Source organism: Rhamphochromis sp. 'chilingali' (assembly GCF_963969265.1).
Source record: "Rhamphochromis sp. 'chilingali' genome assembly, chromosome: 2".
Classification (NCBI taxonomy): domain Eukaryota; kingdom Metazoa; phylum Chordata; class Actinopteri; order Cichliformes; family Cichlidae; genus Rhamphochromis; species Rhamphochromis sp. 'chilingali'.
In genome coordinates this window covers 26,004,607-26,031,388 of record NC_137930.1, presented here as the reverse complement: position 1 = coordinate 26,031,388, position 26,782 = coordinate 26,004,607, and the positions used below count along the sequence as shown (strand labels likewise).

Genomic DNA, 26,782 nt, shown 5'->3' with positions numbered 1-26,782 from the left:
TTCAGACTGGTGAACCTCTGCCTATCTTTAATTCTTTAAATCTCTGCCTCTAAGATGTTCTTGTCATACCCAATCATGTTACTAACCTGTTGACAATTAACCTAATTAGACAGAAACTATTCTGCCAGCTTTTTCGTCTTAGTACCGCTTACTTTCCAGCTTTTTGTTGCCCCATGTAAACTTTTGAGATGTGTTACTGCCACCACTTTTTTTTTTTTTTTTTTTTTTTTTTAAATGCTACACTATCCCAGTTTAAATATTTTCTTATTTTGTTGTGAATAAACTATGGGTTTTATGATATTTGCAAATCAGTGTGTACTATTTTTATTGTATTGCATACACTATCCCATATTTTTTATATTATCAAAGACTTTTACTGACTTATCTCCTATCTACTAACTTATCAAATAATATCAATAATAATGTGAACAAATGGTATGCTCCATTTGTTAACACTCATATCAGCATGTTTACTTTGCAGTCAAAGTCACCGTGATGCCCAAAATGTGAGTAATGTTTCTCACAGGGAGGAATGTTTCTCGGCTCTGCTGTGGCCCACACAAAACATTTGTTATCATATGTGTACAAGAGCACACACTCACAGTATCCAGTCTAGACACACTCACCAAAGAACGCATACACAAACCAAATCGTCCTTTATACCACTGATAGGCTGCTCACACAGAAAGAAGTCAGCTATTGAAAAGCTTCTAGCCTGATCTCATTCAAACACCATCTTGCTACAGAGCAGTTTGATAGTACAAGATACAGCACAGCAAGCTTTAATTGCAGGATACAGCTATGAAATGAGCAAGATTTGGCATAGCTGAAACACTTCTATAATGACCTACTTTATTAACAGGAAATGTATTTAAGGAAACCTTTACTGGGGAATATTGGAAGAGGTTCCTTAAATCTAATAGCAGAATCAGGGAGAGAACTGAATCCATGACCCCAAACATAACAGCAAACAAGTTCATGCGTCAGCTATTCCTACAAACACCTGTGCATATTAGGATGCAGTACAGTATTAGATCTTGACCTGATAGCCCACTGACCTACACGTGACAAGGAGGTGAACTCTCTGACTCTAGAAATACCTGTGGTGGTAGACTGGATGCTATTTTAGGAGCGCAATAAGCAGGCAAAGCAACACCGAGTGTAAGTAACCTCTGTGGCAAACACCCAAATGCAACCACTGCAATACATTTTGCACAACTGGTGGAAAAATGCTGGGCTATAAAAATCCTGTCACTCCTGTCACCGAAAGAGCAAAGATGACCACTGAGCTCTGCAGCCTAATAAGCCACAAGGTAATTAACAGATTATTGAGTATGAAAAAATATTAAAATGTGTTTGTGTTTTCAAATGTAATGTGTAAGATGGCTGAGAACAGAGGAGTATTCCTGCTATTTTTTAAAAGCTAACTCTGGAAAAGCAATTCTTATCCAGCTGTAACTTAATACCACCCCCACGCACACATGATATCCATGTGGTAGCACGAGAAGGTTCTCTGACAGACTGGAAATAACAGATTGGTTAGAAAAACATTCAGCTGGACATTGAGAAGACACAGGAAAAAAAAATGGGGGGGGGGGGGGGGTAAGATTTGAGGTGTGCAAGTTGAAGATGGGCTCTATCAGGCACATGTAATACATCCAAGAACCATTACAGATTTGATTTTAAATAAATTACAGAGAAACACTCCCTTAACACACATGGTGTTAAAATATAGCAACGTAACAAACAAGACTGGAAAACACCTGCACACATGCTGTACATGTGACAAAACATTTAATAAAGGGCTTTTAAATGTTTTATTAATCTCACCACACCACGTACAATTATTAGTTCTTTCATTTAACCAAGAAGCCCCACTGAGAGCCAACTTCTTTTAAAAGGGAGAACTGTTTAAGGTGGGAGCCATATAAACTCAAAACATGCACAAAAACAAAAGTGCACATTATATGTTAATAGAAAAAATACATGCAAATATAACTTCTGTTTGTTTACAAGAATACACAGGAACCTTTAAATTAACAGGTTTTTACAGCTTTCGGGTTTTATTTCCACCAGAGGACTAAGATTTACAACTAAACCCAAAATTTTGGGAGGAAAAAGCAAAACAAGGCTATTTTCACACATTAACTGCCATATATGTCACATGTTGGAAATTATCTGAGACATGATATTAATTAATTATTAGTTAATTAACTAAAATTGCTTTTTACTTTTACATTATTGTAAGTCTGGTGATTTCCTACATGCAGAATGTACTTCAATCACTCATACAACATAGTTGTGCTTGGGATTGGAATAGAAATGACAAAAATGAGGTTAGAAAATAGAAATTAATACCAACTCTGTGCTTGTTTCCCCAAAACTTTGACTAATATAAACAAACAAATATAGTTTATTTACACAATTCAAGACATTTAATTAAACAGGGACAGTACTTGTTTAGTGTGGCCAGTGCTTTCCTTATCTTGTTTTGTGGAAACCAGGAAGGGCAGAACCTACTGTGGTAATTGAGTGCCTTTGTAATCCAGAAATAGTAGCAAAACAAACCCACCCCCTTGGATGACAGACTGAATATCAAAGCAGTCAGAGACACTTATTACTTAATTATAAATACTTGCAAAAACCCACCCTATGTGCTCTCTGGGCACTTTTTCAAATTCTTCATTTCACATTTACTGGAGAGTTGAACAAATTCCAGTATGAATGCAAATTTTGGTGAGTGTTAAAGTTACATTTGGTTGACATACGCTGAACATGTGACATGAATCAAATGCAAATGGAAAATGTAACAATGCATTTGCAGGGTTATGATGAAATGAACGTAATGTATAGGAAACTCAAAAGAGTTGGTATTTATAATAAACATGAAAACATATAGATGTATGGAAGCCCCAAACGCAATTTCATTGTTCTTGACAATGACAATAAATAAATAAATACTAAATACTAAAGTACATAATTGCTATATGCATGGCGATGTTTGTGCAAAGTTTCATTCAGATTGGCCCACCCATTAAGGAGATAGACTAGGCTATTTAATACAAGCTGAAATTAAACTAATGCCTTTTCCTTGAAATGTGATCACACCCAAGGAGGAATAAAGCTCCCCTTAAAGATGGTCGGTCATACAAGCCTAAGGATCGGTGAGCTGAAGTGATGTATTTTTTTCAGTCAGGAGTTTTACTCCGCTATAATAAACGCCACTAGTACAAGCGTAGCAGCACCCTGCATATTTGCTTCAGTGGACATTTTTTCATGCTTTTGTTGGTTGTCAGTTACTTTGTTTCAAAGAACTTCAGAATATTTAGGTCAAAAGAACAGAGTAGAATGGCCCACTATCCCCATCTTTTAATTACTGCCTACTTCACAACATCTTTCACTTTTAGTACACTTCATCTAAAAGCCTACAATGTCTACAGTGTAGGGCGACACTTTAAATCATTTTTACCACTTCGCACTATTTTCAAGCAAGTCTTCCTTCCTGTGCAATAAAGTACTATGCTGGTTCTTAAACACCTACACAACAGGTGATGATATAGTTGGGATACAGTGGGATAGTGAATGCTGTGGTCCCATTAACAAGAACTGCATGTTGGGATAAAAATTGCCACTAGCACTGATGTCTAGTATAACATGATCGCTCCTAATGGCCTACAGTATGTGGCTTTGCAAAGCCGAAGAAAGAATGAAGGGCAGTCGGATCAGAGCAGCATGACAGCAATAGCGTTAGACTACATTGTATTGGACAGATTTAAGTGGAGCGGAATGCACTGCTCCACTTTCAGCCACATACACAACCGGTGTCATCAACGGGAGGCTGATGAAATAATCATGTAGTGGCAGAGGTGATGTAATATCAGCAAAGATGTAAGCTCCAACAAAAAGGTTGAACAAGAAGTGTATTTTCAAGTTTTTCTACAAAAAAAAAAAAATGTATACAAATGTAAGACAGGCTTGGGGCATCGGGGGATTCCCCAAGAGCATCTTTCTCGGAGGGCTCAACCTGGGGTTGCGGTCATGGCCTATTAAGGGCTCTGTTGGCTCTTAGGTGACGGTTTTCTCGTGGCTGCGTGCAGCGGGGCCAGGGGAGGGTCTGTGCTGACGGTTACTGACCTGGTAGCCTGGCTGCCCCTGGGTGGGTCCGGGACGGGCGTGGGGTTCTGTGGGTGCTCCGTCTCTGGGCTGGGGCCCTGGCTGGGCCTTGGGGGCTTGGGTCCTGGTTGGTGTGTCGCCGGGATTGTGGGCGGGTGGGTGTATGGGGGCCTGGCCCTGGCGCAGGGTTCCGCCAGTGCATCGAGCCACCTGGGGGGCTCTTCAACTGGTGGGGGAGGCTGTTACATCATGCAGGAGGTCTCCTCTCTTCAGGAACTCACTCTGCAGGAGGGGGAGATATAGGAGAGGTGGAGGAAGATCTCAGCCTGGGCGTCTATTGTCTTGTGTAGTCTGGAAGCTGAGTGGATGACGGGGTGGGTGCAGTTTTCTCTGTGGTGGGGCCGGGCGGCGCTGCTGAACTGGGCCCCGGTCCGAATGGGCCTGGGCCCCCTTTCCCTGGCGGGTTGCGAAGTATGGGGATGCCTACTGGGGTCAGTGGGGGAGCTGGCCCCAGGGAGGGGTCACTTGCCCCTCCCTTCCTTCCCTCCTCATCTCTACAGGGAGTGCAGAATTATTAGGCAAGTTGTATTTTTGAGGAATAATTTTATTATTGAACAACAACCATGTTCTCAATGAACCCAAAAAACTCATTAATATCAAAGCTGAATGTTTTTGGAAGTAGTTTTTAGTTTTAGCTATTTTAGGGGGATATCTGTGTGTGCAGGTGACTATTACTGTGCATAATTATTAGGCAACTTAACAAAAAACAAATATATACCCATTTCAATTATTTATTTTTACCAGTGACACCAATATAACATCTCCACATTCACAAATATACATTTCTGACATTCAAAAACAAAACAAAAACAAATCAGCGACCAATATAGCCACCTTTCTTTGCAAGGACACTCAAAAGCCTGCCATCCATGGATTCTGTCAGTGTCTTGATCTGTTCACCATCAACATTGCGTGCAGCAGCAACCACAGCCTCCCAGACACTGTTCAGAGAGGTGTACTGTTTTCCCTCCTTGTAAATCTCCCATTTGATGATGGACCACAGGTTCTCAATGGGGTTCAGATCAGGTGAACAAGGTGGCCATGTCATTAGTTTTTCTTCTTTTATACCCTTTCTTGCCAGCCACGCTGTGGAGTACTTGGACGCGTGTGATGGAGCATTGTCCTGCATGAAAATCATGTTTTTCTTGAAGGATGCAGACTTCTTCCTGTACCACTGCTTGAAGAAGGTGTCTTCCAGAAACTGGCAGTAGGACTGGGAGTTGAGCTTGACTCCATCCTCAACCCGAAAAGGCCCCACAAGCTCATCTTTGATGATACCAGCCCAAACCAGTACTCCACCTCCACCTTGCTGGCGTCTGAGTCGGACTGGAGCTCTCTGCCCTTTATCAATCCAGCCACGGGCCCATCCATCTGGCCCATCAAGACTCACTCTCATTTCATCAGTCCATAAAACCTTAGAAAAACCAGTCTTGAGATATTTCTTGGCCCAGTCTTGACGTTTCAGCTTGTGTGTCTTGTTCAGTGGTGGTCGTCTTTCAGCCTTTCTTACCTTGGCCATGTCTCTGAGTATTGCACACCTTGTGCTTTTGGGCACTCCAGTGATGTTGCAGCTCTGAAATATGGCCAAACTGGTGGCAAGTGGCATCTTGGCAGCTGCACGCTTGACTTTTCTCAGTTCATGGGCAGTTATTTTGCGCATTGGTTTTTCCACACGCTTCTTGCGACCCTGTTGACTGTTTTGAATGAAACGCTTGATTGTTCGATGATCACGCTTCAGAAGCTTTGCAATTTTGAGACTGCTGCATCCCTCTGCAAGATATCTCACTATTTTTGACTTTTCTGAGCCTGTCAAGTCCTTCTTTTGACCCATTTTGCCAAAGGAAAGGGCGTTGCCTAATAATTATGCACACCTGATATAGGGTGTTGATGTCATTAGACCACACCCCTTCTCATTACAGAGATGCACATCACCTAATATGCTTAATTGGTAGTAGGCTTTCGAGCCTATACAGGTTGGAGTAAGAAAACATGCATGAAGAGGTTGATGTGGACAAAATACTCATTTGCCTAATAATTCTGCACTCCCTGTAGCTGCCTCCCTCGTCCTGCTCCACCACAATCACCCACACATGCAGGGCCTTGGGGTAAAGGTGTGTCACCAGGGTGCAGGGGAGGCATCCCCCCCTCTGTCCCCTTCTGGCTGCCTGTGCCTCAATTTTATCCCACAACTTAAAGACATTCACATTATTCACACTCTCATAACACATACATATACGATCTTGGGGGTGGGCACGCTACACCGAATCCAAAAGACCATCAGGGTGTACAACCTCACCCCTGGCGTTGTCGCCCTCCTCTCAATTTTAAATACACGTAGACATTGAGGGCTATCAGGAGGGGCTGTGCGCTTACCAGCTGCTCTCTGGCAGGTAGCTCCATGCCCTCCTGGGTTTTTAATGCACCTTAGAACACACATGCATCAACACTACATATGAGCGGGCGGAGGGAGGTTTGGAGTCTTCACACACCCCTGTTCTCTATTGCCTGTTGGAGCGGGGGGTCTGTGAGGAGGAGTTGGCTGTCCGATTGGGGTCTGGAATGTGGGGCCTCCCTGCTGCTGCCGAGGCACCTTGCCTCTACTCTCCTTATGTATGGCCTTATATAATCGCTATTACATTAACTGTGAGTCTGATCTCTCCCTTTCTGTTCCCACCAGCCAGCCAAACGTCTTTCATGTGGGTTGTTTGTTGTCTCTATGCTAATCTTTTTCCTCTATGCTCACCCTGCCCCAACCAGTCATGGCAGATGGCCAACCCGTCTCACAGCCTGGCTTAGGCCTATAATGCCTGAGGTCTTCCTGTTAAAATGGAGTTCTTCCTCACCACCACATCCAAGTGTTTGCTCACAGGGGATTGCTGGATCACAGGGGCTCTTTCTCTAATATTGTAGGACCTTGACCCTACACTATATGAATGTTTTTATCTACACCAAAAGGCAGACCAGTCCAAGTTTTTCTCATTAACCTTGAAGTGCTCATTAGAGCTGAAACAATTAGTTAACAGATTAGTCAACAAATATGATTTTACAGTGTTTTAACATAAACAATTATTAATCTGATCAAAGTAAAACTTGGCAGATTAATTATCACTGAAAAACAATAGATTAGCAGAAGTTTTGTTCCTTGTTATGTGTAAGCTGGACACAATGAAGCAAAAAGCAAAACAGATTTGAAAAACACTGACATAAGTGAGTGCACAACACATGAACCCTGAATAACTCTGAATAATATACACGTGCTTTGCCTAAGCAACATGTCACAGGTCACTTATTCTGAGATTATTAACTAGTAAGACCCCGCCATACTGCTTCTACTATGGGTTGTTACTTCCTCTCTCTCTTGGTTTCAGTCAGTTTCCCCTGCCTTTGGCTGTTTGCCGGTGTTAGTTTTAAGATCCCCCTTCTTTCTATTTCTAAGTCTGCATCAAGTGTTTACACTGCACTCAGAGTGTGTGTTCCCTCTCTGTCTTTGCCCTGACGCTCATTAAGACACACAAAGACTGTGCTGATAACACTAAGCGATTCCTGTTTGTCCAAGCCTGAAGCAGGCAGAAAGGGCAAGAACAAGAGAGCAAGAAGCCAGCATTTAACAGTAGTAAAGACCCAAGAAAAAGGAACTACCGGTACTGTGTTAGAAAAGATACTGAGGGACAGAAATACTAAAGTGGCATAACTCTGACTTCTGTTAACTTGTACTCTTTTCAAAGACTCACTCTTTTTCTACATGTGTTTCACAGGTATACATTTCTCTGTCAAGCTCTGAAACTCCTCTGCCCTTCTAAAGTAAATAGCAAACAGATGCCTATCGGTTGTGTGTGTGTTTGTGTGCCTGTTTGTTAACCTAAAGATCTGTGCATAAACAATTTGTGTTTTCCCTTCTTAGTTCTCAGAAGGAAAAATAAACTAATATCAGGAAGTAGTAATTCCTACATCAGATTCTGTATGTTTGTAGAGTTGCACTGCTAAGAGCAGATGTAGTTTAACACATAAACATTTACTTTCGGAAACCCAATAGTATTACCCTCAAATGACATTCATGTTGATCTAGGAATGAAAAGGTGTTTGTTCTACTTTCACTATGCTCTAAATCACTCAACCAAAAAAAAAAAAAAAAGAGAACAGGACATCAACTTCTCTGAGCCAGCTGGTTAAGATTGACCCAAGAATCAGAAACACCAGAAGGCATCTGAGACGCTATTGTTCAACAGATCTATGCAAAACTTTTCCCAGGAATTCTAATGTATATCCATGGTAAATTTCATTGAAATACAACAATTGCTTTGCCAGATGTCCTGTCAAGGATTAGGGAGTCATACAAGGAAAACTCATAAAAAGCAACATCTGTGTCTGTATAAGTAGGTAACAGACAAGATAAAAAAACTAGACATTAGAATTTAAAAAAAAGAAACACTGTGCCAGACAGGTAAATTTATTTAGTCACACACACACTACACTACTCGATTTGAAACTTGCACCAGTTAACTCACCTACATTTATCTTCATTATGTTTACTGGAGATAGAATCTTTTTAGCTTTACTCACATTAAAAGTAGGTCAGACACAGATACAACAAGGTTTAACTGCAGTGGGGAAAAACACATCTATACAAGAAAGGGTATTTTCAGCTTGAGAACAGTTGAGATTCAGAAGAAGGCAGGACATACAGGAAGTGGTCAAGAGGATGTCAGAAAGAACAGTGTACAAAATAAAAGGAAAAGAAGCAGAAGAAAATACAGAGATTGGTGCATCAACAATATCTCTGCCCTTTGATCAAGCTGTGGACGTTAACTTCAAACCCCTTATCTGTAACAAAACAGATCCTCAAATGTCCTCAGACAATACATCCTTTCTCTAAGGCCACAGCTGAAACTGCTTACTGCCCTCTGTAGTACAAAAACACACAAGCACAAGTCCACACATACACATCACAATGGTTTAATAGACTCTGAAAGCAAGAATAGAAAGGGTTAGCATAGAACTGTCAAACAAAGACCAGATGGTTGCTTTTGTAAGGAAAGATGCTGCCACATATTTCACAACACTGCCGAATGTGGGCCGCACGTTTAGATAATCAGACAAATTTACATCATGAGAGTATTTTCTAGTTTAACGCTCTTGTTTATAAATCTCCAGCAACATTTAGCACCACCCTTTCTTTACAAAAGATATTCCGCTCTAAAACTAGAGCATGCTGTAGTGCCCAACATAACATGTTTTGTGCACTGGACCATCAGGAGAGAGATCAGCACAAAAAAGCTCATGTAATTACTTTTTATGCTTCCATCTTAATCCATAGAAGCATAATTTATTAGACTTATATTTTCTATTACCAATCCTAATATGCAAATTAATTAGTAACCTAAGCTTTAAAATGTTATATAGACTCAGCTCTGCTGCAGGGATCACCAAATCAGCAGTGGGCAGGAGCAAGTGAAAAGATGTCTTTCATTCCCATTTAAATGGTTCGATGAAAAACTTTTATTCAATTATATTCCATTTTTATTAATATAGTGCCAATTTACACCAACAGTTGCCTTGAGGTGCTTTATATTACCAAGTAGAGAACATATAATATTAGAGAGAAAACCCAAACAATCAGACGATCCCCTGTGAGCAAGCACTTGGCGATGGTGGGAAGGAGAAAACTTCCTTTTAACAGGAAGAAACCTCTAGCAGAACCACGCTTAGGGTGGGGCAGCTGCCTGCCTGGTCCAGCTCGGGGTGGTGGGGGAGTATATAGAGATGAGGACAAAACACAAACTGGTAGACACTAGAGCAGGGTGATATGACCAAAAATATTTATCACGATATACACTTGAAAATTTGCGATAATGATACATATATATACACACACACACACACACACACACACACACACACACACACACACACACACACATAAATATAAAAGACACACTAGACAAAATACTTTACAACTCCACAACTTTATTAGTGCAAAAAACCCCATCAATGTATTTTCACTTAAACAAGCAGCTGTTTTTTTATGTGCATTAAAGTTATATAAAAAGTTTACAGTGCAAATGCAAATTCCTTGCTGACAGTTAAACCAAAAGGCATTTTCAGTGGAAATTGGCCGACATATCCTCAGCATAACCATGTATAATATCCACAAAACTTGAGTTATACACATACAATACCGTAATATTATGTTGAAGCACAGTATGTATCACTCAGCGAGGCTCCTGCCTACGATAGCCGTAATGCTCCGACAATCCATCAAGCGGTGCGGGTTCGTAGCTTAGCAAAGTCATACTAAAACATTTGACAGATTTTTGAGCGCCGTGTACGACATAAAATCATTTCGAGGTCAGTAAACACAACTAGAATTCATACATAAGGCACACAGGATTATAAGGGGCACTGTCGATTTTCAGAAAAATCAAAGGATTGATTTTAGGTGTGCCGTATTTTCCAAAAAACATGGTAATAATGACGGCCGGCTAGCATGCTCTACCAAAAATAGTACTTTGTTGTGTATCTGACGGACGAAAGCTAAACCAGTTCCACACCACTGAAGTTGCAGCATTTTTACAAACCAATTCTGGTTCATCCATTTCATTCAACGATCGGCTTTCGCCCTTCTCATTCTCCGCCATGCTTTTTCCGCCATGTGCGTATGAAAATAAAAGGCACTGCACATGCGCATTTTACCCATATTCTATTGTGAGATTTTATTTTCTTATCGTTGCCCAACATTATACCGGTATTACTGTGAACGGTATGATATGGCCCAGCCCTAGCAGACACATTTTTGTTGAAAAATAAATAAATAAATAAATAAATAAATAAATAAATAAATAAATAAATGTAAGTGAGCACTCAGCCAGCTTGCTTCACAGGTGACTGTGAAAAACTGCCTGACATACTTTACTACTGACCGTTAACTAACATTAGTTAGCTGTGTAGTTACAAAGACTACAAGATTCACTATAGTATATCTATAATACTGTCCAATTCCTGGTGGACAGTTTTTGGAGAATTAGAATACAAACTAAAGAAACGAACAGAAAACACGAGGTCTTCTTTCTTGTTCAAACCTGGACCTCACACTACAAGTCAACCGCTAATAGTTGCATCACAGATTTGGGTGTATTACACTAGTGGTGGTGACTAAAGTGGTCAGAAGCCAACAAAAACAATGACCTAGAGATTTTCTTTAATATGTTGAACCTACCCATGCTTATTTAATGGATTACTTACATCAATTTATCAGACTCATCAGCTCCCTCTGACGCAACAAAAAGATTACACAACTTCCTTCCCCCAAACGTATACAATATTCACCATGACCTGTAAATAGACTCCATTGTATAAAAATAGTGAACTTAGTTAAATGGTGCTCTCATTAACACCTGATGTCGGCCAATGAAGATGATTTATTTATTAATTTGTGCCAACGTACCCAAAAACCAACACTGCCATGCAGAATATCTGTCTTGGATTCAGTGACCAAACATACATTTCAAATGCATTACATCTGCATGACTATGTTGGCCTGCCTCACTGTTATATTTCCAGCATTTTAGTACATTTCTGTTTCAGTCATAGAAGTCATTAAATTTCCACAGTAAGTAGTGAATGCTCTGTTCTTTGCATTGTGTTTTACTGCATAACTTTTTGTTAATCAGAGGGAAGTAAATAAAGTAGCTGACTTGTGTTAAAACAAGACATGACAATGGTTGACATGTTTGCTTTTCTTTCCATCTTTCCCAGTTTTTTTAAAATCACTAGCCAATAGGGCTGGGCCATATTATACCGTTCACGGTAATACCGGTATAATGTTAGGCAACGATAGGAAAATGAAATATCGCGATAGAATGGGAGTAAAACGCGCATGCGCAGTGCCTTTGTTTTCATACGCACATGGCCGATTGTTGAGTGAAACAGATGAACCAGAATTGGTTTGTAAAAATGGTGCAACTTCAGTGATGTGGAACTGGTTTGGTGTTTGTCCGTCAGATACACAACAAAGCACATTTTTTTGCAGAACATGCAAGCGGCCGTTGTTATTGTCGTATTTGTCGGACTAAGATGCTCTTAAATCTGGGAGTAATCTGGGTCCTAAACTCCGTATGCTTCAGGTCAAACAACACTGCAGCATCACTTAGAGTTAAAAAACTGTCTAAATTCTTTCATCTTTAATAAAACGATCAGCATTGCTGCTTTACCAGGTGTAACTATAAAGTTTAACTTCCAGGCATCCATGAAAACAAAAGTTATTACATTTAACGGAGTTAGAAGTTAGCAGGAAGCTAGCGGAAGTTAGCTCGCTAGTTTCGCTAGTTACCTAAGCATGATATTGCATGTTCTGACTGAGAGATTTCTGAAAAAAATCAAAGGTACAGCTCTGCTATCACTTCCAACATAAATGAAGACAGGAAACTAAACAGCAGTGACGTTTGTAGGGTTACTGAAGTTGGGCTAGCTGGTATATAATGATGTGCTACGTGATCGCTAGCGACACAGCTATGTTAACATAACATAAACAGTGAAGCTGGAGGACGAACACTAACACTTTTCCACTTATAAAAGTTAACGTGAAGGTTCTTCATGGTTAGAAACAAATGCAATCGCATGGCAGGATGCTGTAAACGGACCAAACTTCAGTCAGGAGAACAACTGAGATAATCCATCCACAATACGAGGTTAGTCATTACTATACTGCAACAACATGGGAATAGAGCAGCTGCCAGAGAATTCAACATTAATGAATCAATGGTACAGAAGTGGAGGAAGCAAGAAGAATGAGTTTAATAAAGTTTGATTTATCTGACTGCTTTGTTTCGCTTAATGTGCCTTATAATCCCGTGCACCTTATGGTCCGAAAAATGCGTACTGCACACTGCAGTTTAATGTTGCAAAGCACCTCTTTTTAACTTCAGTGGATATTATACATGGTTATGCTCAGGATATGTCAGCCCATTTCTACTGGAAATGCCTTTTGGTTAAACTTTCAGCAAGGAATTTGCATTTGCACTGTTACATTTTTATAAAGCTTTAATGTACATAAAAACCAGCTTCTTGTTTAAGTGAATATAAATGGAAGGTTGTCTTTTTGCGCTAGTAATGTTGTGGAGTTGTATTTTGTCTCGCATCAATTATATCGTCGGTTATATCGTTATCGCAAATTTTCAAATATATATCGTGATAAATATTTTTGGCCATATCGCCCTGCTCTACTAGCCAACACTGCAGTACACATAAAGACAGGAAAAAAAACTAAACAAAAAACAAAACTGTGAGCACATCCATAAAATCCCTCCATTCTTTTCACTTCATCACTAAGCGCTGTCTTATTAAAACACACACACAAATTAACAACACAAATTAGTTAACCTTCCTAATTGCCTCTGCTTTTATAGCTTTAATTGTGCTCCTGTCATAAACAACTTGTGCAGTTACAGGAACAATAAGACCAACTGTTGAGCAAAGCCCACTGTAACTATGTGCTCATTCACATCTGCTGTGAATACAAGGATCAGCTAATTGTGTACAACCTAAAGCTTTAATGAACCAACTGTATTACAGACTGCAACCTCCTTAGACTATAAACAGGCAGTAGATCACTTGAAACCCATTAACAATTTTTTTTTCAATAAAATACACTACTTCGAATCAATTTTAAAGCCAAAGGACTGCATAGGATGTCCAGCATGGGGGCTTTGTGTGTGCAAGGGGACCTCCAGTTAAAAAATAGTTCTCGTACAACACTTCCTCCTGACACAAATAGCTTTTCCTGCCCTATAAATAAACACTGCTAGACTTGGAAAGCGACCAGCCTCATTACACTAGAGGGCTGCTCATAAAGTTGAGGGAGTATAAAAAAAATACACAGTTCCACTTCAGTCAAGATAGGAGCCAGTTTAAACACACTCAACTGTAGACTCGCATGTGTATCAAGTTTTGGGGGTTTTTTTGTTTGTTTTTTTAAAAAAGACATTGTGTTGAGCTAAAAGCTAGAACTCTTTGCGCCAATCTTATACATAAACCTGTCTGTTGCTTCACTTAATTTTAAACCACTACACAGAACAAGAAACACGTCTCGCAAACTGTTCTCAGAAGTACAATGCCAAAAGTCTCTTAAAAAGGAAAGTCTCAGTTTTTTCAGATGAACTGTGTCTAACCCTCCCTCCATCCATCTCCTAGCATGAACATTGTTCCAGTTGTTCAGAGAAGGCCAAACTAAACAACCCGTCTGAACTGAACTGGGGGCAGGGAGCCTAAGTACCCTTCTCAGAGAAATAGGCTTTTTCTTACACACTTTCATCCTTTCCTCATCATTTACAATCACTATTTCTTTGCTCTTGTAATATCATCTTTTTGTCACATTTTGCTCAGGATGACTTCATCGCAGTATTCATTCCCTACTCCCCATTAACTGAACTCCTTTCACTCACTTTATCGGTTTCTGTCTGTTTTAAAGGTTCCGCCATTTTTATCAGTGATTTGTTGGGTCTTACTTACTTCATTACTTCATCTACATGTAGTGCAGTCATGCTATGCTGGATGTAACACATGCTTTTTCCTAAACCCAGTCTGATAAATGTCCTTTCTCTCAGACATGATTACATCAATACTCACACAAGGGAGCCAACAGGCTAACCTTACATCACCACTGATGTCTTCACACCCACATGAGACAACAAACTAGCCCATGCACAAACATACACCCACACATAAATGAGCATGCAAACACATGCAGGCACCAGGTTCGTCATACCCGGCTCTTCTTTACACGCTCTGCGTTTCATGTATTTGCTGACGAGCAGGTTTTCTAGCAGTGTGTCTGCAGTTCATGTGCACAGGCGATAAGAAATAAAGGGATCCCATGGGAAAGTCCTGTTTTAATTGGATCCATGTTTAAGCAGACCCTAAGCTATTTTCTTCTGCCTTTCCTTGGATTAATTGAAACTAGTTCAAGGCTGTATTCTTTAATATTCTTGTGGAGTAAATCTGGAATGATGAGAGCATTGCAAGTGCTGTCAGCAGTTGACTAACTCCAGCCTATAAAGAACCAATACTGGTATACTAAACATGCATCTCAAAGGCTCACTATCCAGCTAGATGACCAATTTTCAATCAATTAAATGGTTAAGTGATGAAAGCTTTTAGCTCCATTTCATTGTTCATGCTGGTGAGCCGTACCAGGTTTCTAAAGCTCCTGTGACTATATGGCAAGTGTTTTGAACCTATAATCACCATTACATGTGCGTTTTGACATTTTGGAATATTCTCTCAACTGATTCTAAGATACAATATTTTCAGATTGTATGCAGCAAGTGTCATAATTATCTGTTAGAGTTGTGTACTCCCTAATCTCCTGCTGACAATTGACACACACACAGACAGATGCAAACCCTTCCTCCTAGTCTCCCAGATTAATGCCCGCCTGTCCCTAAGGGTTTACTGTCACTCTCAGTACTAATACCCTTTTCACTACACCCAGCCAGAACAAACCATTAAATGCCAAACCAACTTAGACTGGGCCTAATCAAACACTGCCAAGTGCAGTCTATGGCTTACTTACAAGGAAAACTTCTTTAATTGAAGAACAAATATATTACAGTGATTCTTACACTTTACAGGGGGGAAAATAGAATGTAATGTTTTTCTAAGATTTTCCTTGATGTTCTGCATTTATAACCCAGTAAATTCTTTTGGTTCAATGTTTAACCACCCAGTGCAAAAGGCATTCTTTTATAAATGTTTTCAGATGATCAGCATGTGATTATGATTGCATTGTTGCACCAGTTAACACAGTGGACACATTTCATCACTCCTGATAAGGACTGATGAAATGGACATCCATTCCTCCCGTTTTTGCACAACCACATACAGACGCTACATATTCTGAATATGGCAAAAATACAGCAAAAGCTACGTGTACAGTTTAGATTCTAGCAGCTCCGTTAAATTTATGCTATGGAACAGCTGTGCCAAGTGAGAGGAGACCGCATAATCCACACATGAATTAGACACAGAGAGGCTGGATGATAAGGCATGGGTATGTGTGTGTCTGATAGTGGTCTTTGCGCATGAATGTGAATATATGCATGTGTTTGAATGTGTGTGAGTGTGTAAGCCTTGAGTAATCCTGCTTAGTCCAGCAGCTGGGGGAGCAGGTTTAAGCAGTCTGGCAGTTTGAAGGGCTGGAAGAGGATATAACACCAGGACCACTGTCAACAATAATTGAATACACAGACAATAACATGCAGTCAATCAGTGTGTGTTTAAGTATGTGTCTGCATCTCAGTCCACAACTGTCCAGCTTGTGAAAATGTGCTTGGGGGAGGGTAGTAAGACGCTGAGAGTCAGATAACAGCTAAAGCAAGGTAACTCATTTATAGAAGCTTTGCTCAAACCGCAGGGACCAAGCTGTTAATGCGGCCTCAAAAGGTCGAAGCACACGAGAGTCAGTGAAGATTTCTCAAACTATTGACACAATCAAGAAAAAGTATGCTACAAAAATGTTACATGACACTGTAAAAAGAAAATTACGCTGTTTTGGTGAAAGGTTAAATAATTAAAAGAATGCCTTTGAGGAAGAAACAATACTGACAGTATGCTACTGTAACTTTTAATGCCATATAATACAATAGTTTCTTTCTTTTCCAAGCTTTAAAACTGATGGAAACACTGTTCTTAGAAACCATCAAAACGGTTTCTAAAAAGAGTGTTAAGGTTTAGCTAGTAATAGGCAACCAGACTGGCCAGCAGCTGTCTTCAGGATGTTTGTTAAAACAGCAGCATTATCATAACTCTGCAGTGCAGGAAATAGGCCAACTAGAACAAAGACGATTTCTTGGACAGTACACCAGTAAACAAGCTAACTGTGCTAAAACGGTTGTTTTAGATTACAGATTACAATAGACAGAGTGTAAAATGAAAGTGAAAAGCTATCAAATCTAGCTGCCTGTAATTTACAGTTTAACAGGGAAATTGTGTAGATTACCTGGTGCACAATAGACGTGATAGGCACTTTTTATACAACAACCCAATGCTGCGTTCAATTATATTTCTGTTGTGCATATGCCATGTACATCGAGTATTTTTATGCAAGTTGTTTTTTTGATATGTGGTTATGGTAGATACAATAGATAATGAGTGACATTGTAACACTCAGGAAAGTGACTACAAAAATGTACTTTTCTAATGCTAATTTAACAGTAACAGTTTTGATCAAGCACTGCCAATTCCTACTGTGTTTGCAGTAGCTTCAGAGTTTACAGCAGGAATACTGTAATTTTATTTTTACAACAGCAACAAAGCTGAGAGTATTAGACTGTAAAGTCTATATTCTAGAGCAAAGTACTACTTTTTTATAGTAAGAATCTGTTGCCATAGATTTGAATAGGTACGCTGTAAAATAACAGTTAAAACCTTGTAAATGTAACCGTGTGTACTGACAGTTTTTAACTGTGACATTAGTTAGAGTGTACATGTTTTTAGAATAGTGTTCATATCATATCACTGTAACTATGTATTATACTGTAGTAGCATTTGGGAGGTGTTCTGAAATCTCAATTATTTCTGTTATCAACCAAAAAGTGTTTGCACGACCAAGAACTGAAAGAAGCTACTCAGTGCTGGAATTAAATACTTGTTCTCTTCCAAATTAAAAGCCAAAAGGCTGCTTTCTACACAAAATATTTAAATCCAAAAAACAGTACATAGTTTAAGCTTAGTTAAAGAGAAAACAGACTTGCACGAAACAATCATATTAAACACACAGTAAGGAAAGCTTACTATTGGTATGGGTGGAGAAATTCAAATGTGATTTTGCAATACTCCCATATTGAGTACTTCCATATTCATCTACACTAATACAGAACTAAGATAATACTTGCCAACACATTATTTCAACACAATATATAACACATGTATTAAATATACAGATTATATGTAACATATGATAGAAGTGTTACCACATATGGTTCTGAGCATTGGCCTATATTCTACACTTAATTAATCTTCGACAGTTCAGCTTAGATTTAAATTAATTAAAAGTACATTAATATTACATTGCAAAGCTGGTTATTAATAAACTGAAAGGCGTTTACATCCTTAGGGTACCTTACTTTAAAGAAGGTTTTGGGCTTCAGTTTTTTGGGTTTTTTTACATGTTTAAATAAAGTAACATTGACCTAACTGAACTTAAATTAAATTAAATTATGTTTTAATTCATTTTAACAAGACAGTTAAAATATTTTTTAATAACACTGCCAATGCACAGTTTTTGAAAGCTGACTGTTCAGACATGGCTGAAGCAGAATGCTTTAAATCTCACTGTGGCTATTTGCCAAACTCATTCCCAGAAACCAGATTACACCGTCTGCTTTTCTTAAACACAAGTCTCTCTCCAACACACACACACACACACGCACGCACCCTCATTATACTGGTTGTTTGGGTAAATAGGCTTAGCTGAAATGATCCATAAATTCCAAAATGTCAGTAGCATAGTCCAAAGAGATGCTCAGGCACAAGGACTACAAGGCAGACACAAAGTCTAGCAGACAAGCTTACAGCTACAAACATAGTTATTGTGATATTTCTCCATTTAACAGTAAAGAGAAATTCTTCTGATTCACTGACCTTGCATAACTGCACACCTGCTCGCAGATTCTGATAAAGCAAAAATGGCACCACTCCCTCTATATCAAGCATTGGTATGCACTGAATTTGTGTCAAAAGACAGAGCACAGCTCAGCCATGATGACCCCAGTGCAGAAAAACCCATGTTATTATCGCTGCTGTATAATCTGTGACAAAAATCACACATTTAGCTGTGTTCGCAGTCAATTCTTTGTACAGCATTAACGCTGTTTAATATTAAACTTGGAAATGCATGATCACCTCAAGCGTAGGAGGCATTTTCACACTACTCAGCCTCACAGTGCATTCACAGCGCAGCATTTGAGGAAGCTGATCTACTTAACCTGCCTGCATATTCTGCTGAGTGTGCCTGGCTGTACAGTTTTGAGCTGGTTTCTACATTCATGTCTATTATTTCATCAAACCTGTTGTTACATGCTGTAAAATAATTCAAGTAAATGATACTGGATTTGCTAAACATAATGGGGAAAGAAAGCCCTGGTTTCTGTCATGGATAATAGAGATGATGACGCCAGTTTAGTAAAGCCATAGTGGAAAATGGCAAATGTTGACTTATGATAGAGGTGACATTTCACTCAAACAGTTTTATATGCCACAATATCAGATTTTAGCTGCATTAGTAACCAATTACAATGTCTGGGCTCTATACCCACTGTTTCAGTGAGTCTATATAGCACAAGGATGGCAAAAAAAAAAAAAAAAATCCTATCACACAGGGGCAATGGTTTTTTCCTGTGTGGTTAAAAACTGATCAATTAACCCCAATGGCTTCTTCCCATCTTCTCTTTCACAAATAATCACACTTAAGCCTGAAGGTGACACACCCTGCCACAGCAGCCTAAACATTAAAGCAACACACCACAAAGACAGAGGTGTTTTAACTATTCGTGCCAAGTTTGACGTCATCAAAACTGTTAACTTTTTATTCAAGTAAACACAAGGTCAAAGAAAGATCACACTATACACTGGTCCCTCGCTATAACGCAGTTCACCTTTCGCAGCCTTGCTGTTTCGCAGAATTTTTTTTTGTGTGTGCAATTTTGCATGCTTTTTTTGTAAAAACAGCATGTTGTGTTCTGCGTCCTGATTGTCTGTAGACCATTGTCAATCAATCCTGTGCCGTGTCTCCTGTACAGCACAGAATGCATTCAGCTTGTCAAATTTACATAAATCTTCGATCGCTAGCAGTGTGACTCTGAAGTGCTGTAGCGTATGTTTGTAAGTTTTCTCCCCAACAAACACAAAAATGTCCACAAAACGTTTTGCACCGTCAAAGGCGCCTGCGGTAGCACCCAAAAGGCAGATGAAGATGCTAACCATCGCACAAAAAGTTGGACTTCTGGACATGCTAAAGGAAGGTAAAGTTACCGTATTTTTCGCACCATAAGGAGCACTGGATTATAAGGCGCGAATCAAATCCGTCCGTTTGACTTATCCGTCAGATAAGTCAAACGTTACTCAACTTGCTTCCTCTACTTCCGTACCATTGATTCATTAATGTTGAATTCTCTCACAGCTGCTGTATTCCCATGTTTTGGACCTGAAAACAAGGTTTGATCTTTGGTTTCATTCTATAATACTGGACTTATTTTTCTACAAAGGTTTGAACTTTGAGAATGTTTAAACAAGAGAGAAAAGTGTGAAAATGTTCGTGCCTGTCTGAGAAAAGTGTATAAAGTATGTAGTGAGGGGTTTTAAAGCCTTAAAACATCTATAATAATTGTAAAAAATAAAGCTGGGTACTTCGCGGATTTCACCTATCGCAGGTTATTTTTAGAACGTAACTCCCATGATAAACACATTTAATATTCACTATTCATGCAAAGTGTTTGTGTCCGTGTCTTTATCGCAGATTAAGTTGTGCAGGGGCAACTGGCAAAAAGGGAGTGTAAAGGGTGATCAGGTGTTATGTCATATAAACATATTAGTGTTACTGTATACTAGGTTTAAATATTAAACTTTAAGATTACACTTCTAGTTGTTATGCTGCACTAAATGGAAAATTCTGCATGTCACATTTGCACAATTTCTGCAAGTAAGCATGAGAAGAAGGAAGAGTAGCATAAAAGGGTTTCACTTATTGATACAAATTACTTAGCTTTTTTTAAATGGGGTTTAATTTGTTTATAAAATACAATTTTGTATATAAAATAGCCAGAAATAATAGGAAAAAGCACAGCTTTCTCTCAAGTGAAAGCCTATTTTGAACATTCAAATTCTCTCCTCTCTGTAGATACAGTTGGTGAGAAAGAAACAAATAAGTTTATTGCCCCAATCCAGATATCATGTGAAACAACACATGAAACAGCTTGAGAGCATAGCATTTGAATGCATTCTTTTTTTCCACTTCTTCACTTGTTTGAGCAGTTATATATAGTTAATAGTAACTTTAATAGTAATAGCAAGTTTCATTATTATTATTATTATTATTATGACGGTAAGGAGGACAGGACGTCAGAAAAAAGCAGAGTGCAATCCAGTAAATATTCAAAATAAATGACCCCAGTTTCTAACAATGCAATGGTTAGAACAAAACTGAGTGGGAGACGTGGCATTAAAGACACGAAAAGGGTGTTTTCCTGGTTTTAAATAGAAGTTTAATTTTGGTAAAGTAATCTGTTTCACGTGCTTTTCCTTATGTGAATAAAATGTGTCATTACAAAGTTTACAGGTCATATACAGCTACGCTACGGCTTGAATAAATTTTCATCATGAACCCTTCTCAAACTGGAAAAAAACATGTATTCAATGTGTTATAATTGACCTTCTATAGCTCATAAATCACACTGTGACATTAACACAGGCTGGTCTTTTCCTGTTAAGCCTCGTGTTGTAGGCTTGTTTGGCTGAGCTGGAGAAGGATCGTTAAAGTGAAGCATTTATTTAAGATTTGACACTGAACCACAGTTTCCATTGCACATTGTCTGGAAATACCTTAATGTCATAAAAAAGCTATTTATAAACTTTCTGTTACTATTGTTTTTTGATTTTCTCTTTTAAAGGAGCCTCTGTTTTTCAGGGAGACATTCCTGAGCATCTGTCACTGCCAGACTGAAATAGTACTAATGGCTGTTAAGGGTTTCTGTAAAAAGCAATGGAATGACTATAGGCTAAGGTAAACACAGCAGCCTGTGAAACTTTGGTGCCGCATATCCTAATCACGACCAGTAGGTTTTATCACTCTGTGTGGACTGAAGTCCTGGTACTGTTTCAACCAGTTTTCTACAGCATAAAAACAAGTGTGTGCTTTACTGAAAGTTTCTTGCTTTTAAAATAAAAAATTAAGTAAGCTTCTTTTAAGCATCTGTTCTTAATTAAATGGTGAAAAAAAATCTAACATTTTAGAAAAAAAAATGTTGGCTACTGTACTTTTCAAGCAGCCAGTAAGACAGAAACTGTTTTTCTGAATATAGTAAAATCAATACAAGACACACTGAGGGTGTTATACTGACTGATGGTGAGGAACGTGTACCATAAAGAAACAGACACTTTTGCAGGGAGATCAATGAGGTTATTAAATTATTTAAAAATATGGCCTACTTTACAGCAAAACATTGCCTGAATATAGTCAATTTGACATGGAATTTTACAAGAGAGACAGCTATTATCAAAAGACTGTCTATGACTTATGCATGGCACAGAAGTGCAGGTCCAAACATCAAATTACAAATACGAAAATGGGGACCAATTACATAAAGTAGGAGACAAACCAATGAATTGTCCAAGCAATCAAAAGTGCAATAGTGTACTGTATGTGGGTGGCAGGTCTGCAAAGGCATGCATGACAGCAAACGGCATCGGTTCTGTTTCTAAGCAACGCTCACATCCACAGCTCTCTCTTTCCTCTCTCATTCCACCTACGACTGGCTATTTTAGTGAGGATGGGCATTTCACTGTAAAAGCATCTCGAACAATTTGCAACTGCTACTGATATAACAGGGGCTTAGACAGGAAAACACCTGGCAAAGGTGACGCAGACACCATCCATTACACGCACTGTGAAGGAGCTGTTTGACCTTGGAGCCCAGTGCTGGACTCCACATTTTCAAGAACAATTGACACTATTGTACTCCTCCCACATAAATGAATGAATTTGCAATAATTTACTGATATTCGGCAGTAGGGACAAAACAGAGAAAACTGGGTCATTTTTGTGAGAAATCAGCACGTGCTAAGACCAGCCCACATGGTGGTGTGACACTTTAAAGGTTTACCCAAAATCACTTAGGTATTTTGATGTTTTCGTCAGTTAATTATCAGAAAACAAAGCAAAAATCCAGGGTACCAATGCTTCTTTCTGTTACTTTCTATCACAGATGCTAATTCGGTGCAGGCTTGCTACTGAAACTATAATGTATGCTCAATGTCGCTTGCAGGAAAAAAAATTTAGCTGAATAATTGTGATTTAGGGTTTCGAGAGTAGGTGTAAAATTGATTTCCATTCTGACAAACCTTTCAGCGGTGTACCTAAAAAGTTATGAAGGCTCAAAATGCTTGAAAAAAATAACTCAAATTAAAAAGCACCAGACTTTGGGAACCATTAACTGACAAAATATTCATAATAACAACCATTTATTTTTAATGGTTTTGTTAAATATTCTGATGTTATTGTACAAAAACAGAAAATGTATTCCAAGGGGGGGACCTTATCTAAGATTTGATTGATTTTGACTACACGTTTCTTTTCCAGCTATTTATTTATGAGTGACTTATGTATGTATGTATGCGTGTATATATATATATATATATATATATATATATATATATATATATATATATATATATATATATGGTACTATTCTTAGTTAGCGTATTGTCTGTCTTGTCTTAATGTTGGTTTATAATGGAGCACTGTAACAAAAAATAATTTCCCCCAGGGATCAATAAAGTATTCTGATTCTGATTTTATATGCAATGATGCAGATTTAAAAAAAATGGAATCAAACATTAGGAATAAATTGCTGATAGTTTTGTTGTTCCCAGAATAATTTTAAGTGCACATTTGATTGTTTTCCTTGATGTTTTACGTGTGGATCTCGAGGGGGGTTTCATTTTCTCCATACTAGCACACATCTAGCCCACTACACAATAATCCCGAGTCGTGTTATGCCTTGCAGCTCATGTTGTGGGTATAATTGAATAAAAGGGTGCATGTACTTCACCTAATTCCTCCTCTGCAGATCAGTCTCTCTCCCTCTCCCTCAGCAGAGCATGCCATTAAATCAGAGCTCACCATCCTGCCCCACCACACACTTGATCACATGGAAACTGTTTACATAAACCAAGCGTCTCATTTAGATACCATTCCTCACTACAGCTGCCAACGTCTCCACTTCTGACACACCCTCCTTAAATCCAGTAAACTCTGCAGACCTTTCCTGTCTTGCCGTTTGGCTCTGTGTCATTAGGGTCACTGTGACAAAAGATGAGTCAGACGCTGTGGAGACGCCTAACTTCCTGTGAGTGTGGAGCATCTCAGACTGTGACCGAACAAATGACTGAACTACCTTGGAGCAATTCCTCCCAAAAGAATGATTCATAGTCAGCAGGATCAAATTCTCATTCGGAGCAATGCAGAGTCAGACGTATCTGTGGTTTTTGTAGGATTCATTTAAAAAGTTTCCAAAGTGACTCAAAGAGAAACGCATATAGCTTCTACGTTGTCAAGCAGGGTAAAAAAAAGCAAAAAGCTACCACAATAAATAGTTCTGCATCCTTTTTTGGGCCCTTAAAATCCCATGACATGCCAAGCGAAATCAAGTATGTTTATAAAGAGCTCCAAAATGGATTACACGGGCATCATGATTTGTTTTAGTTCTCTAAACCCATTTATTTTTTTCTACAGAAAATATCAAAATATCAACAAGCCACAGGCTTCTGCTGCAGAGTCCAAAAACTGAGGAATTCTGCCAAAAATCACTGCCGACTGTTCAAGACATACATGCACAGACAGTGACTCATCCATGCAGACATGCACATGTGCACACACGGTTGCATGTACAAAACATACATAGCCAGAAGCACATGTTACATTACTTACATCAGTTTTTCTAAACTTGGCTTTGAGGCTCTTCATGTTCAGTCCGACCCATGCAGTCGCTCACTCAATCGCTCAGTCGAGACTGCGAAGAAGAAGGGAGGGGAAAAAAAGCCACACAGATGTTTAAACTTAGCCTCTGTGATGTTAGTTCCCATTTTAAATGTGACTCAGTGTTTCTGAAGACTTGATTTTTGGGCTTTTTGTAACATTATATTCGCATAGGTTAGCCTTGGTGAGCTGTAAACACAGAGCACAGAAGCAGAGACAAAAAGTAGTCTGTAAAAACTAAAGAGCAGTGTTTGCTAAAGCCTCATCAATGAGTTGTAGTGTAGCGCTAAGGGACAAAAAGAGTCCTACATTTGTTATATGTCAGAAGCACTTTTTCATTTAATTTCTCCTCTTTTATAGTACCACATGCAATTCTCTTTTAAACCTGTTGCTGATTACGATGCCTCGCTTTCTATCGTTTCCTACAAGGATGTTATAAATCACAGCAGAACCCTTGGGGATGTCTGGCGACTGTATTTTTGCAGCCTGACTGCCTCAAGTAATTTTCAGTTCCTCAAGTCTGAAATGACCTTGTCAGTGATTTAACCCCCAAATATCCTTTGGCACATTCCTGCCGAAATTGGGCATCTAACTTACTTCATTATTTCCAAGGTCTGCTTGTATTACAACTCAGAGCACAGTGTAAGCAATTTGAGATTCTTTGCAAACATTACTGGCAGTCTGGGGTGCAGGAATAAACATATTTTAAATGTGTAGAAAGCACAGAAGCATAAGTTAAAATCTGATTAACTCTTTCTAAGTCTTATTAGAGAAGTGGGAGGGTGCAAAATAACCCCTGCAATATCTAGCCAACATTCAAGCTATTTGCCAACCGCATTCATAAGGCAACCTTAATCCTGCTTTGCGTACAATGAAACTGGCATGTGCTGTTATAATTTCTCAGCAGAAAACACGGGAGTAGAATAAAAAAATAATTGTCCAGGATGTCCCGCTGAAAAGCAAACTTCACTACTGACTGCTGTCAACAAGCATCTCTGACCCGAGCGTCTCAAGCAACTAACCTTTGCATATTTGCCTCACTGCACATCAAACAACCACATTTCTTTTTTCTTCTTCTTCTTCTTTTTTTTGTACACGGATATTATGGATACGCGGAGAGACACGGTTAAAGCTTGGATATCAGATTGGACTTACACGAGAGCGGTGCTCCGTTTAAATTCACCAACGGGACTCACACAGAGTTCAACTCTTAAGCATCATTTCGACCTAAACTGCTTACATGATGTGAAATTACCGGACACACTTACCCTAGTCCTTGTGCCGAGAGTCGCGGGGAGCGCGAGACACATAAAAGAAGAGACAAGCGCTTTTTAAAAATAGCTAAAACCAGATTAGCCGCTGAACAAGTGTGAACACAGCGAGTCTTTGTGGAGCTATGTCGACCAGGAGGGAGCATACGGAAGGCGAAACCGGCGCGACCCTTCACGGCGGCTCTCCTCGGCCCGCATTCATTAAAAGTTGAGCTGTTGGTGGACTCCTGCTCGTCTCTGGTTTGGGACTCAACTCAACGGCCGCTGCCCGGTTTAGGAAAGTGACGTCACTCCCCTGGAGCTCTCGTGACCGCGGCGAGCGAGCCCTGTTCTGTTCTCTATTGTACCCCCCATTCATGTTGTGGTTAATTAAAGGGGCATTTCCCACAAAACCCCACCGGAGGGGTGCACATTTGAGAACATTTGGACCCTCGCCCACTGAACACGCGTTTTCATGCATTAAACTTCTGCTTCAGCTATTAATTCAACTACATAATAATAATATTAATGCAAAAAAATATGTCTCGAGCTTTTATAGTGATATTACACTTGAAAAACACTTTAGGGTTACAATTTATTTATTTGTTAAAACAAA

General features: G+C 39.2%; 1 protein-coding gene across 2 annotated transcripts in view; it reads right to left on the bottom strand.

Moving 5' to 3' along the window:
- The window catches only part of rai14 (retinoic acid induced 14), a 56,850-nt gene extending 30,366 nt beyond the window's left edge, over positions 1-26,484 (bottom strand). Inside the window, exons 1-2 of one of the 2 annotated variants that reach the window (XM_080875724.1) lie at positions 26,185-26,484; positions 24,869-24,950 (exon numbers count right to left, since the gene is read on the bottom strand). In XM_080875724.1, coding sequence (XP_080731850.1) covers positions 24,869-24,904 — 36 coding nt within the window. In that variant the 5' untranslated portion in view covers positions 24,905-24,950; positions 26,185-26,484. The remainder of the gene's footprint in view (positions 1-24,868; positions 24,951-26,184) is intronic. The other variant, XM_080875725.1, reaches the window with a different exon arrangement.
- Between the last annotated feature and the right edge of the window lie 298 nt (positions 26,485-26,782).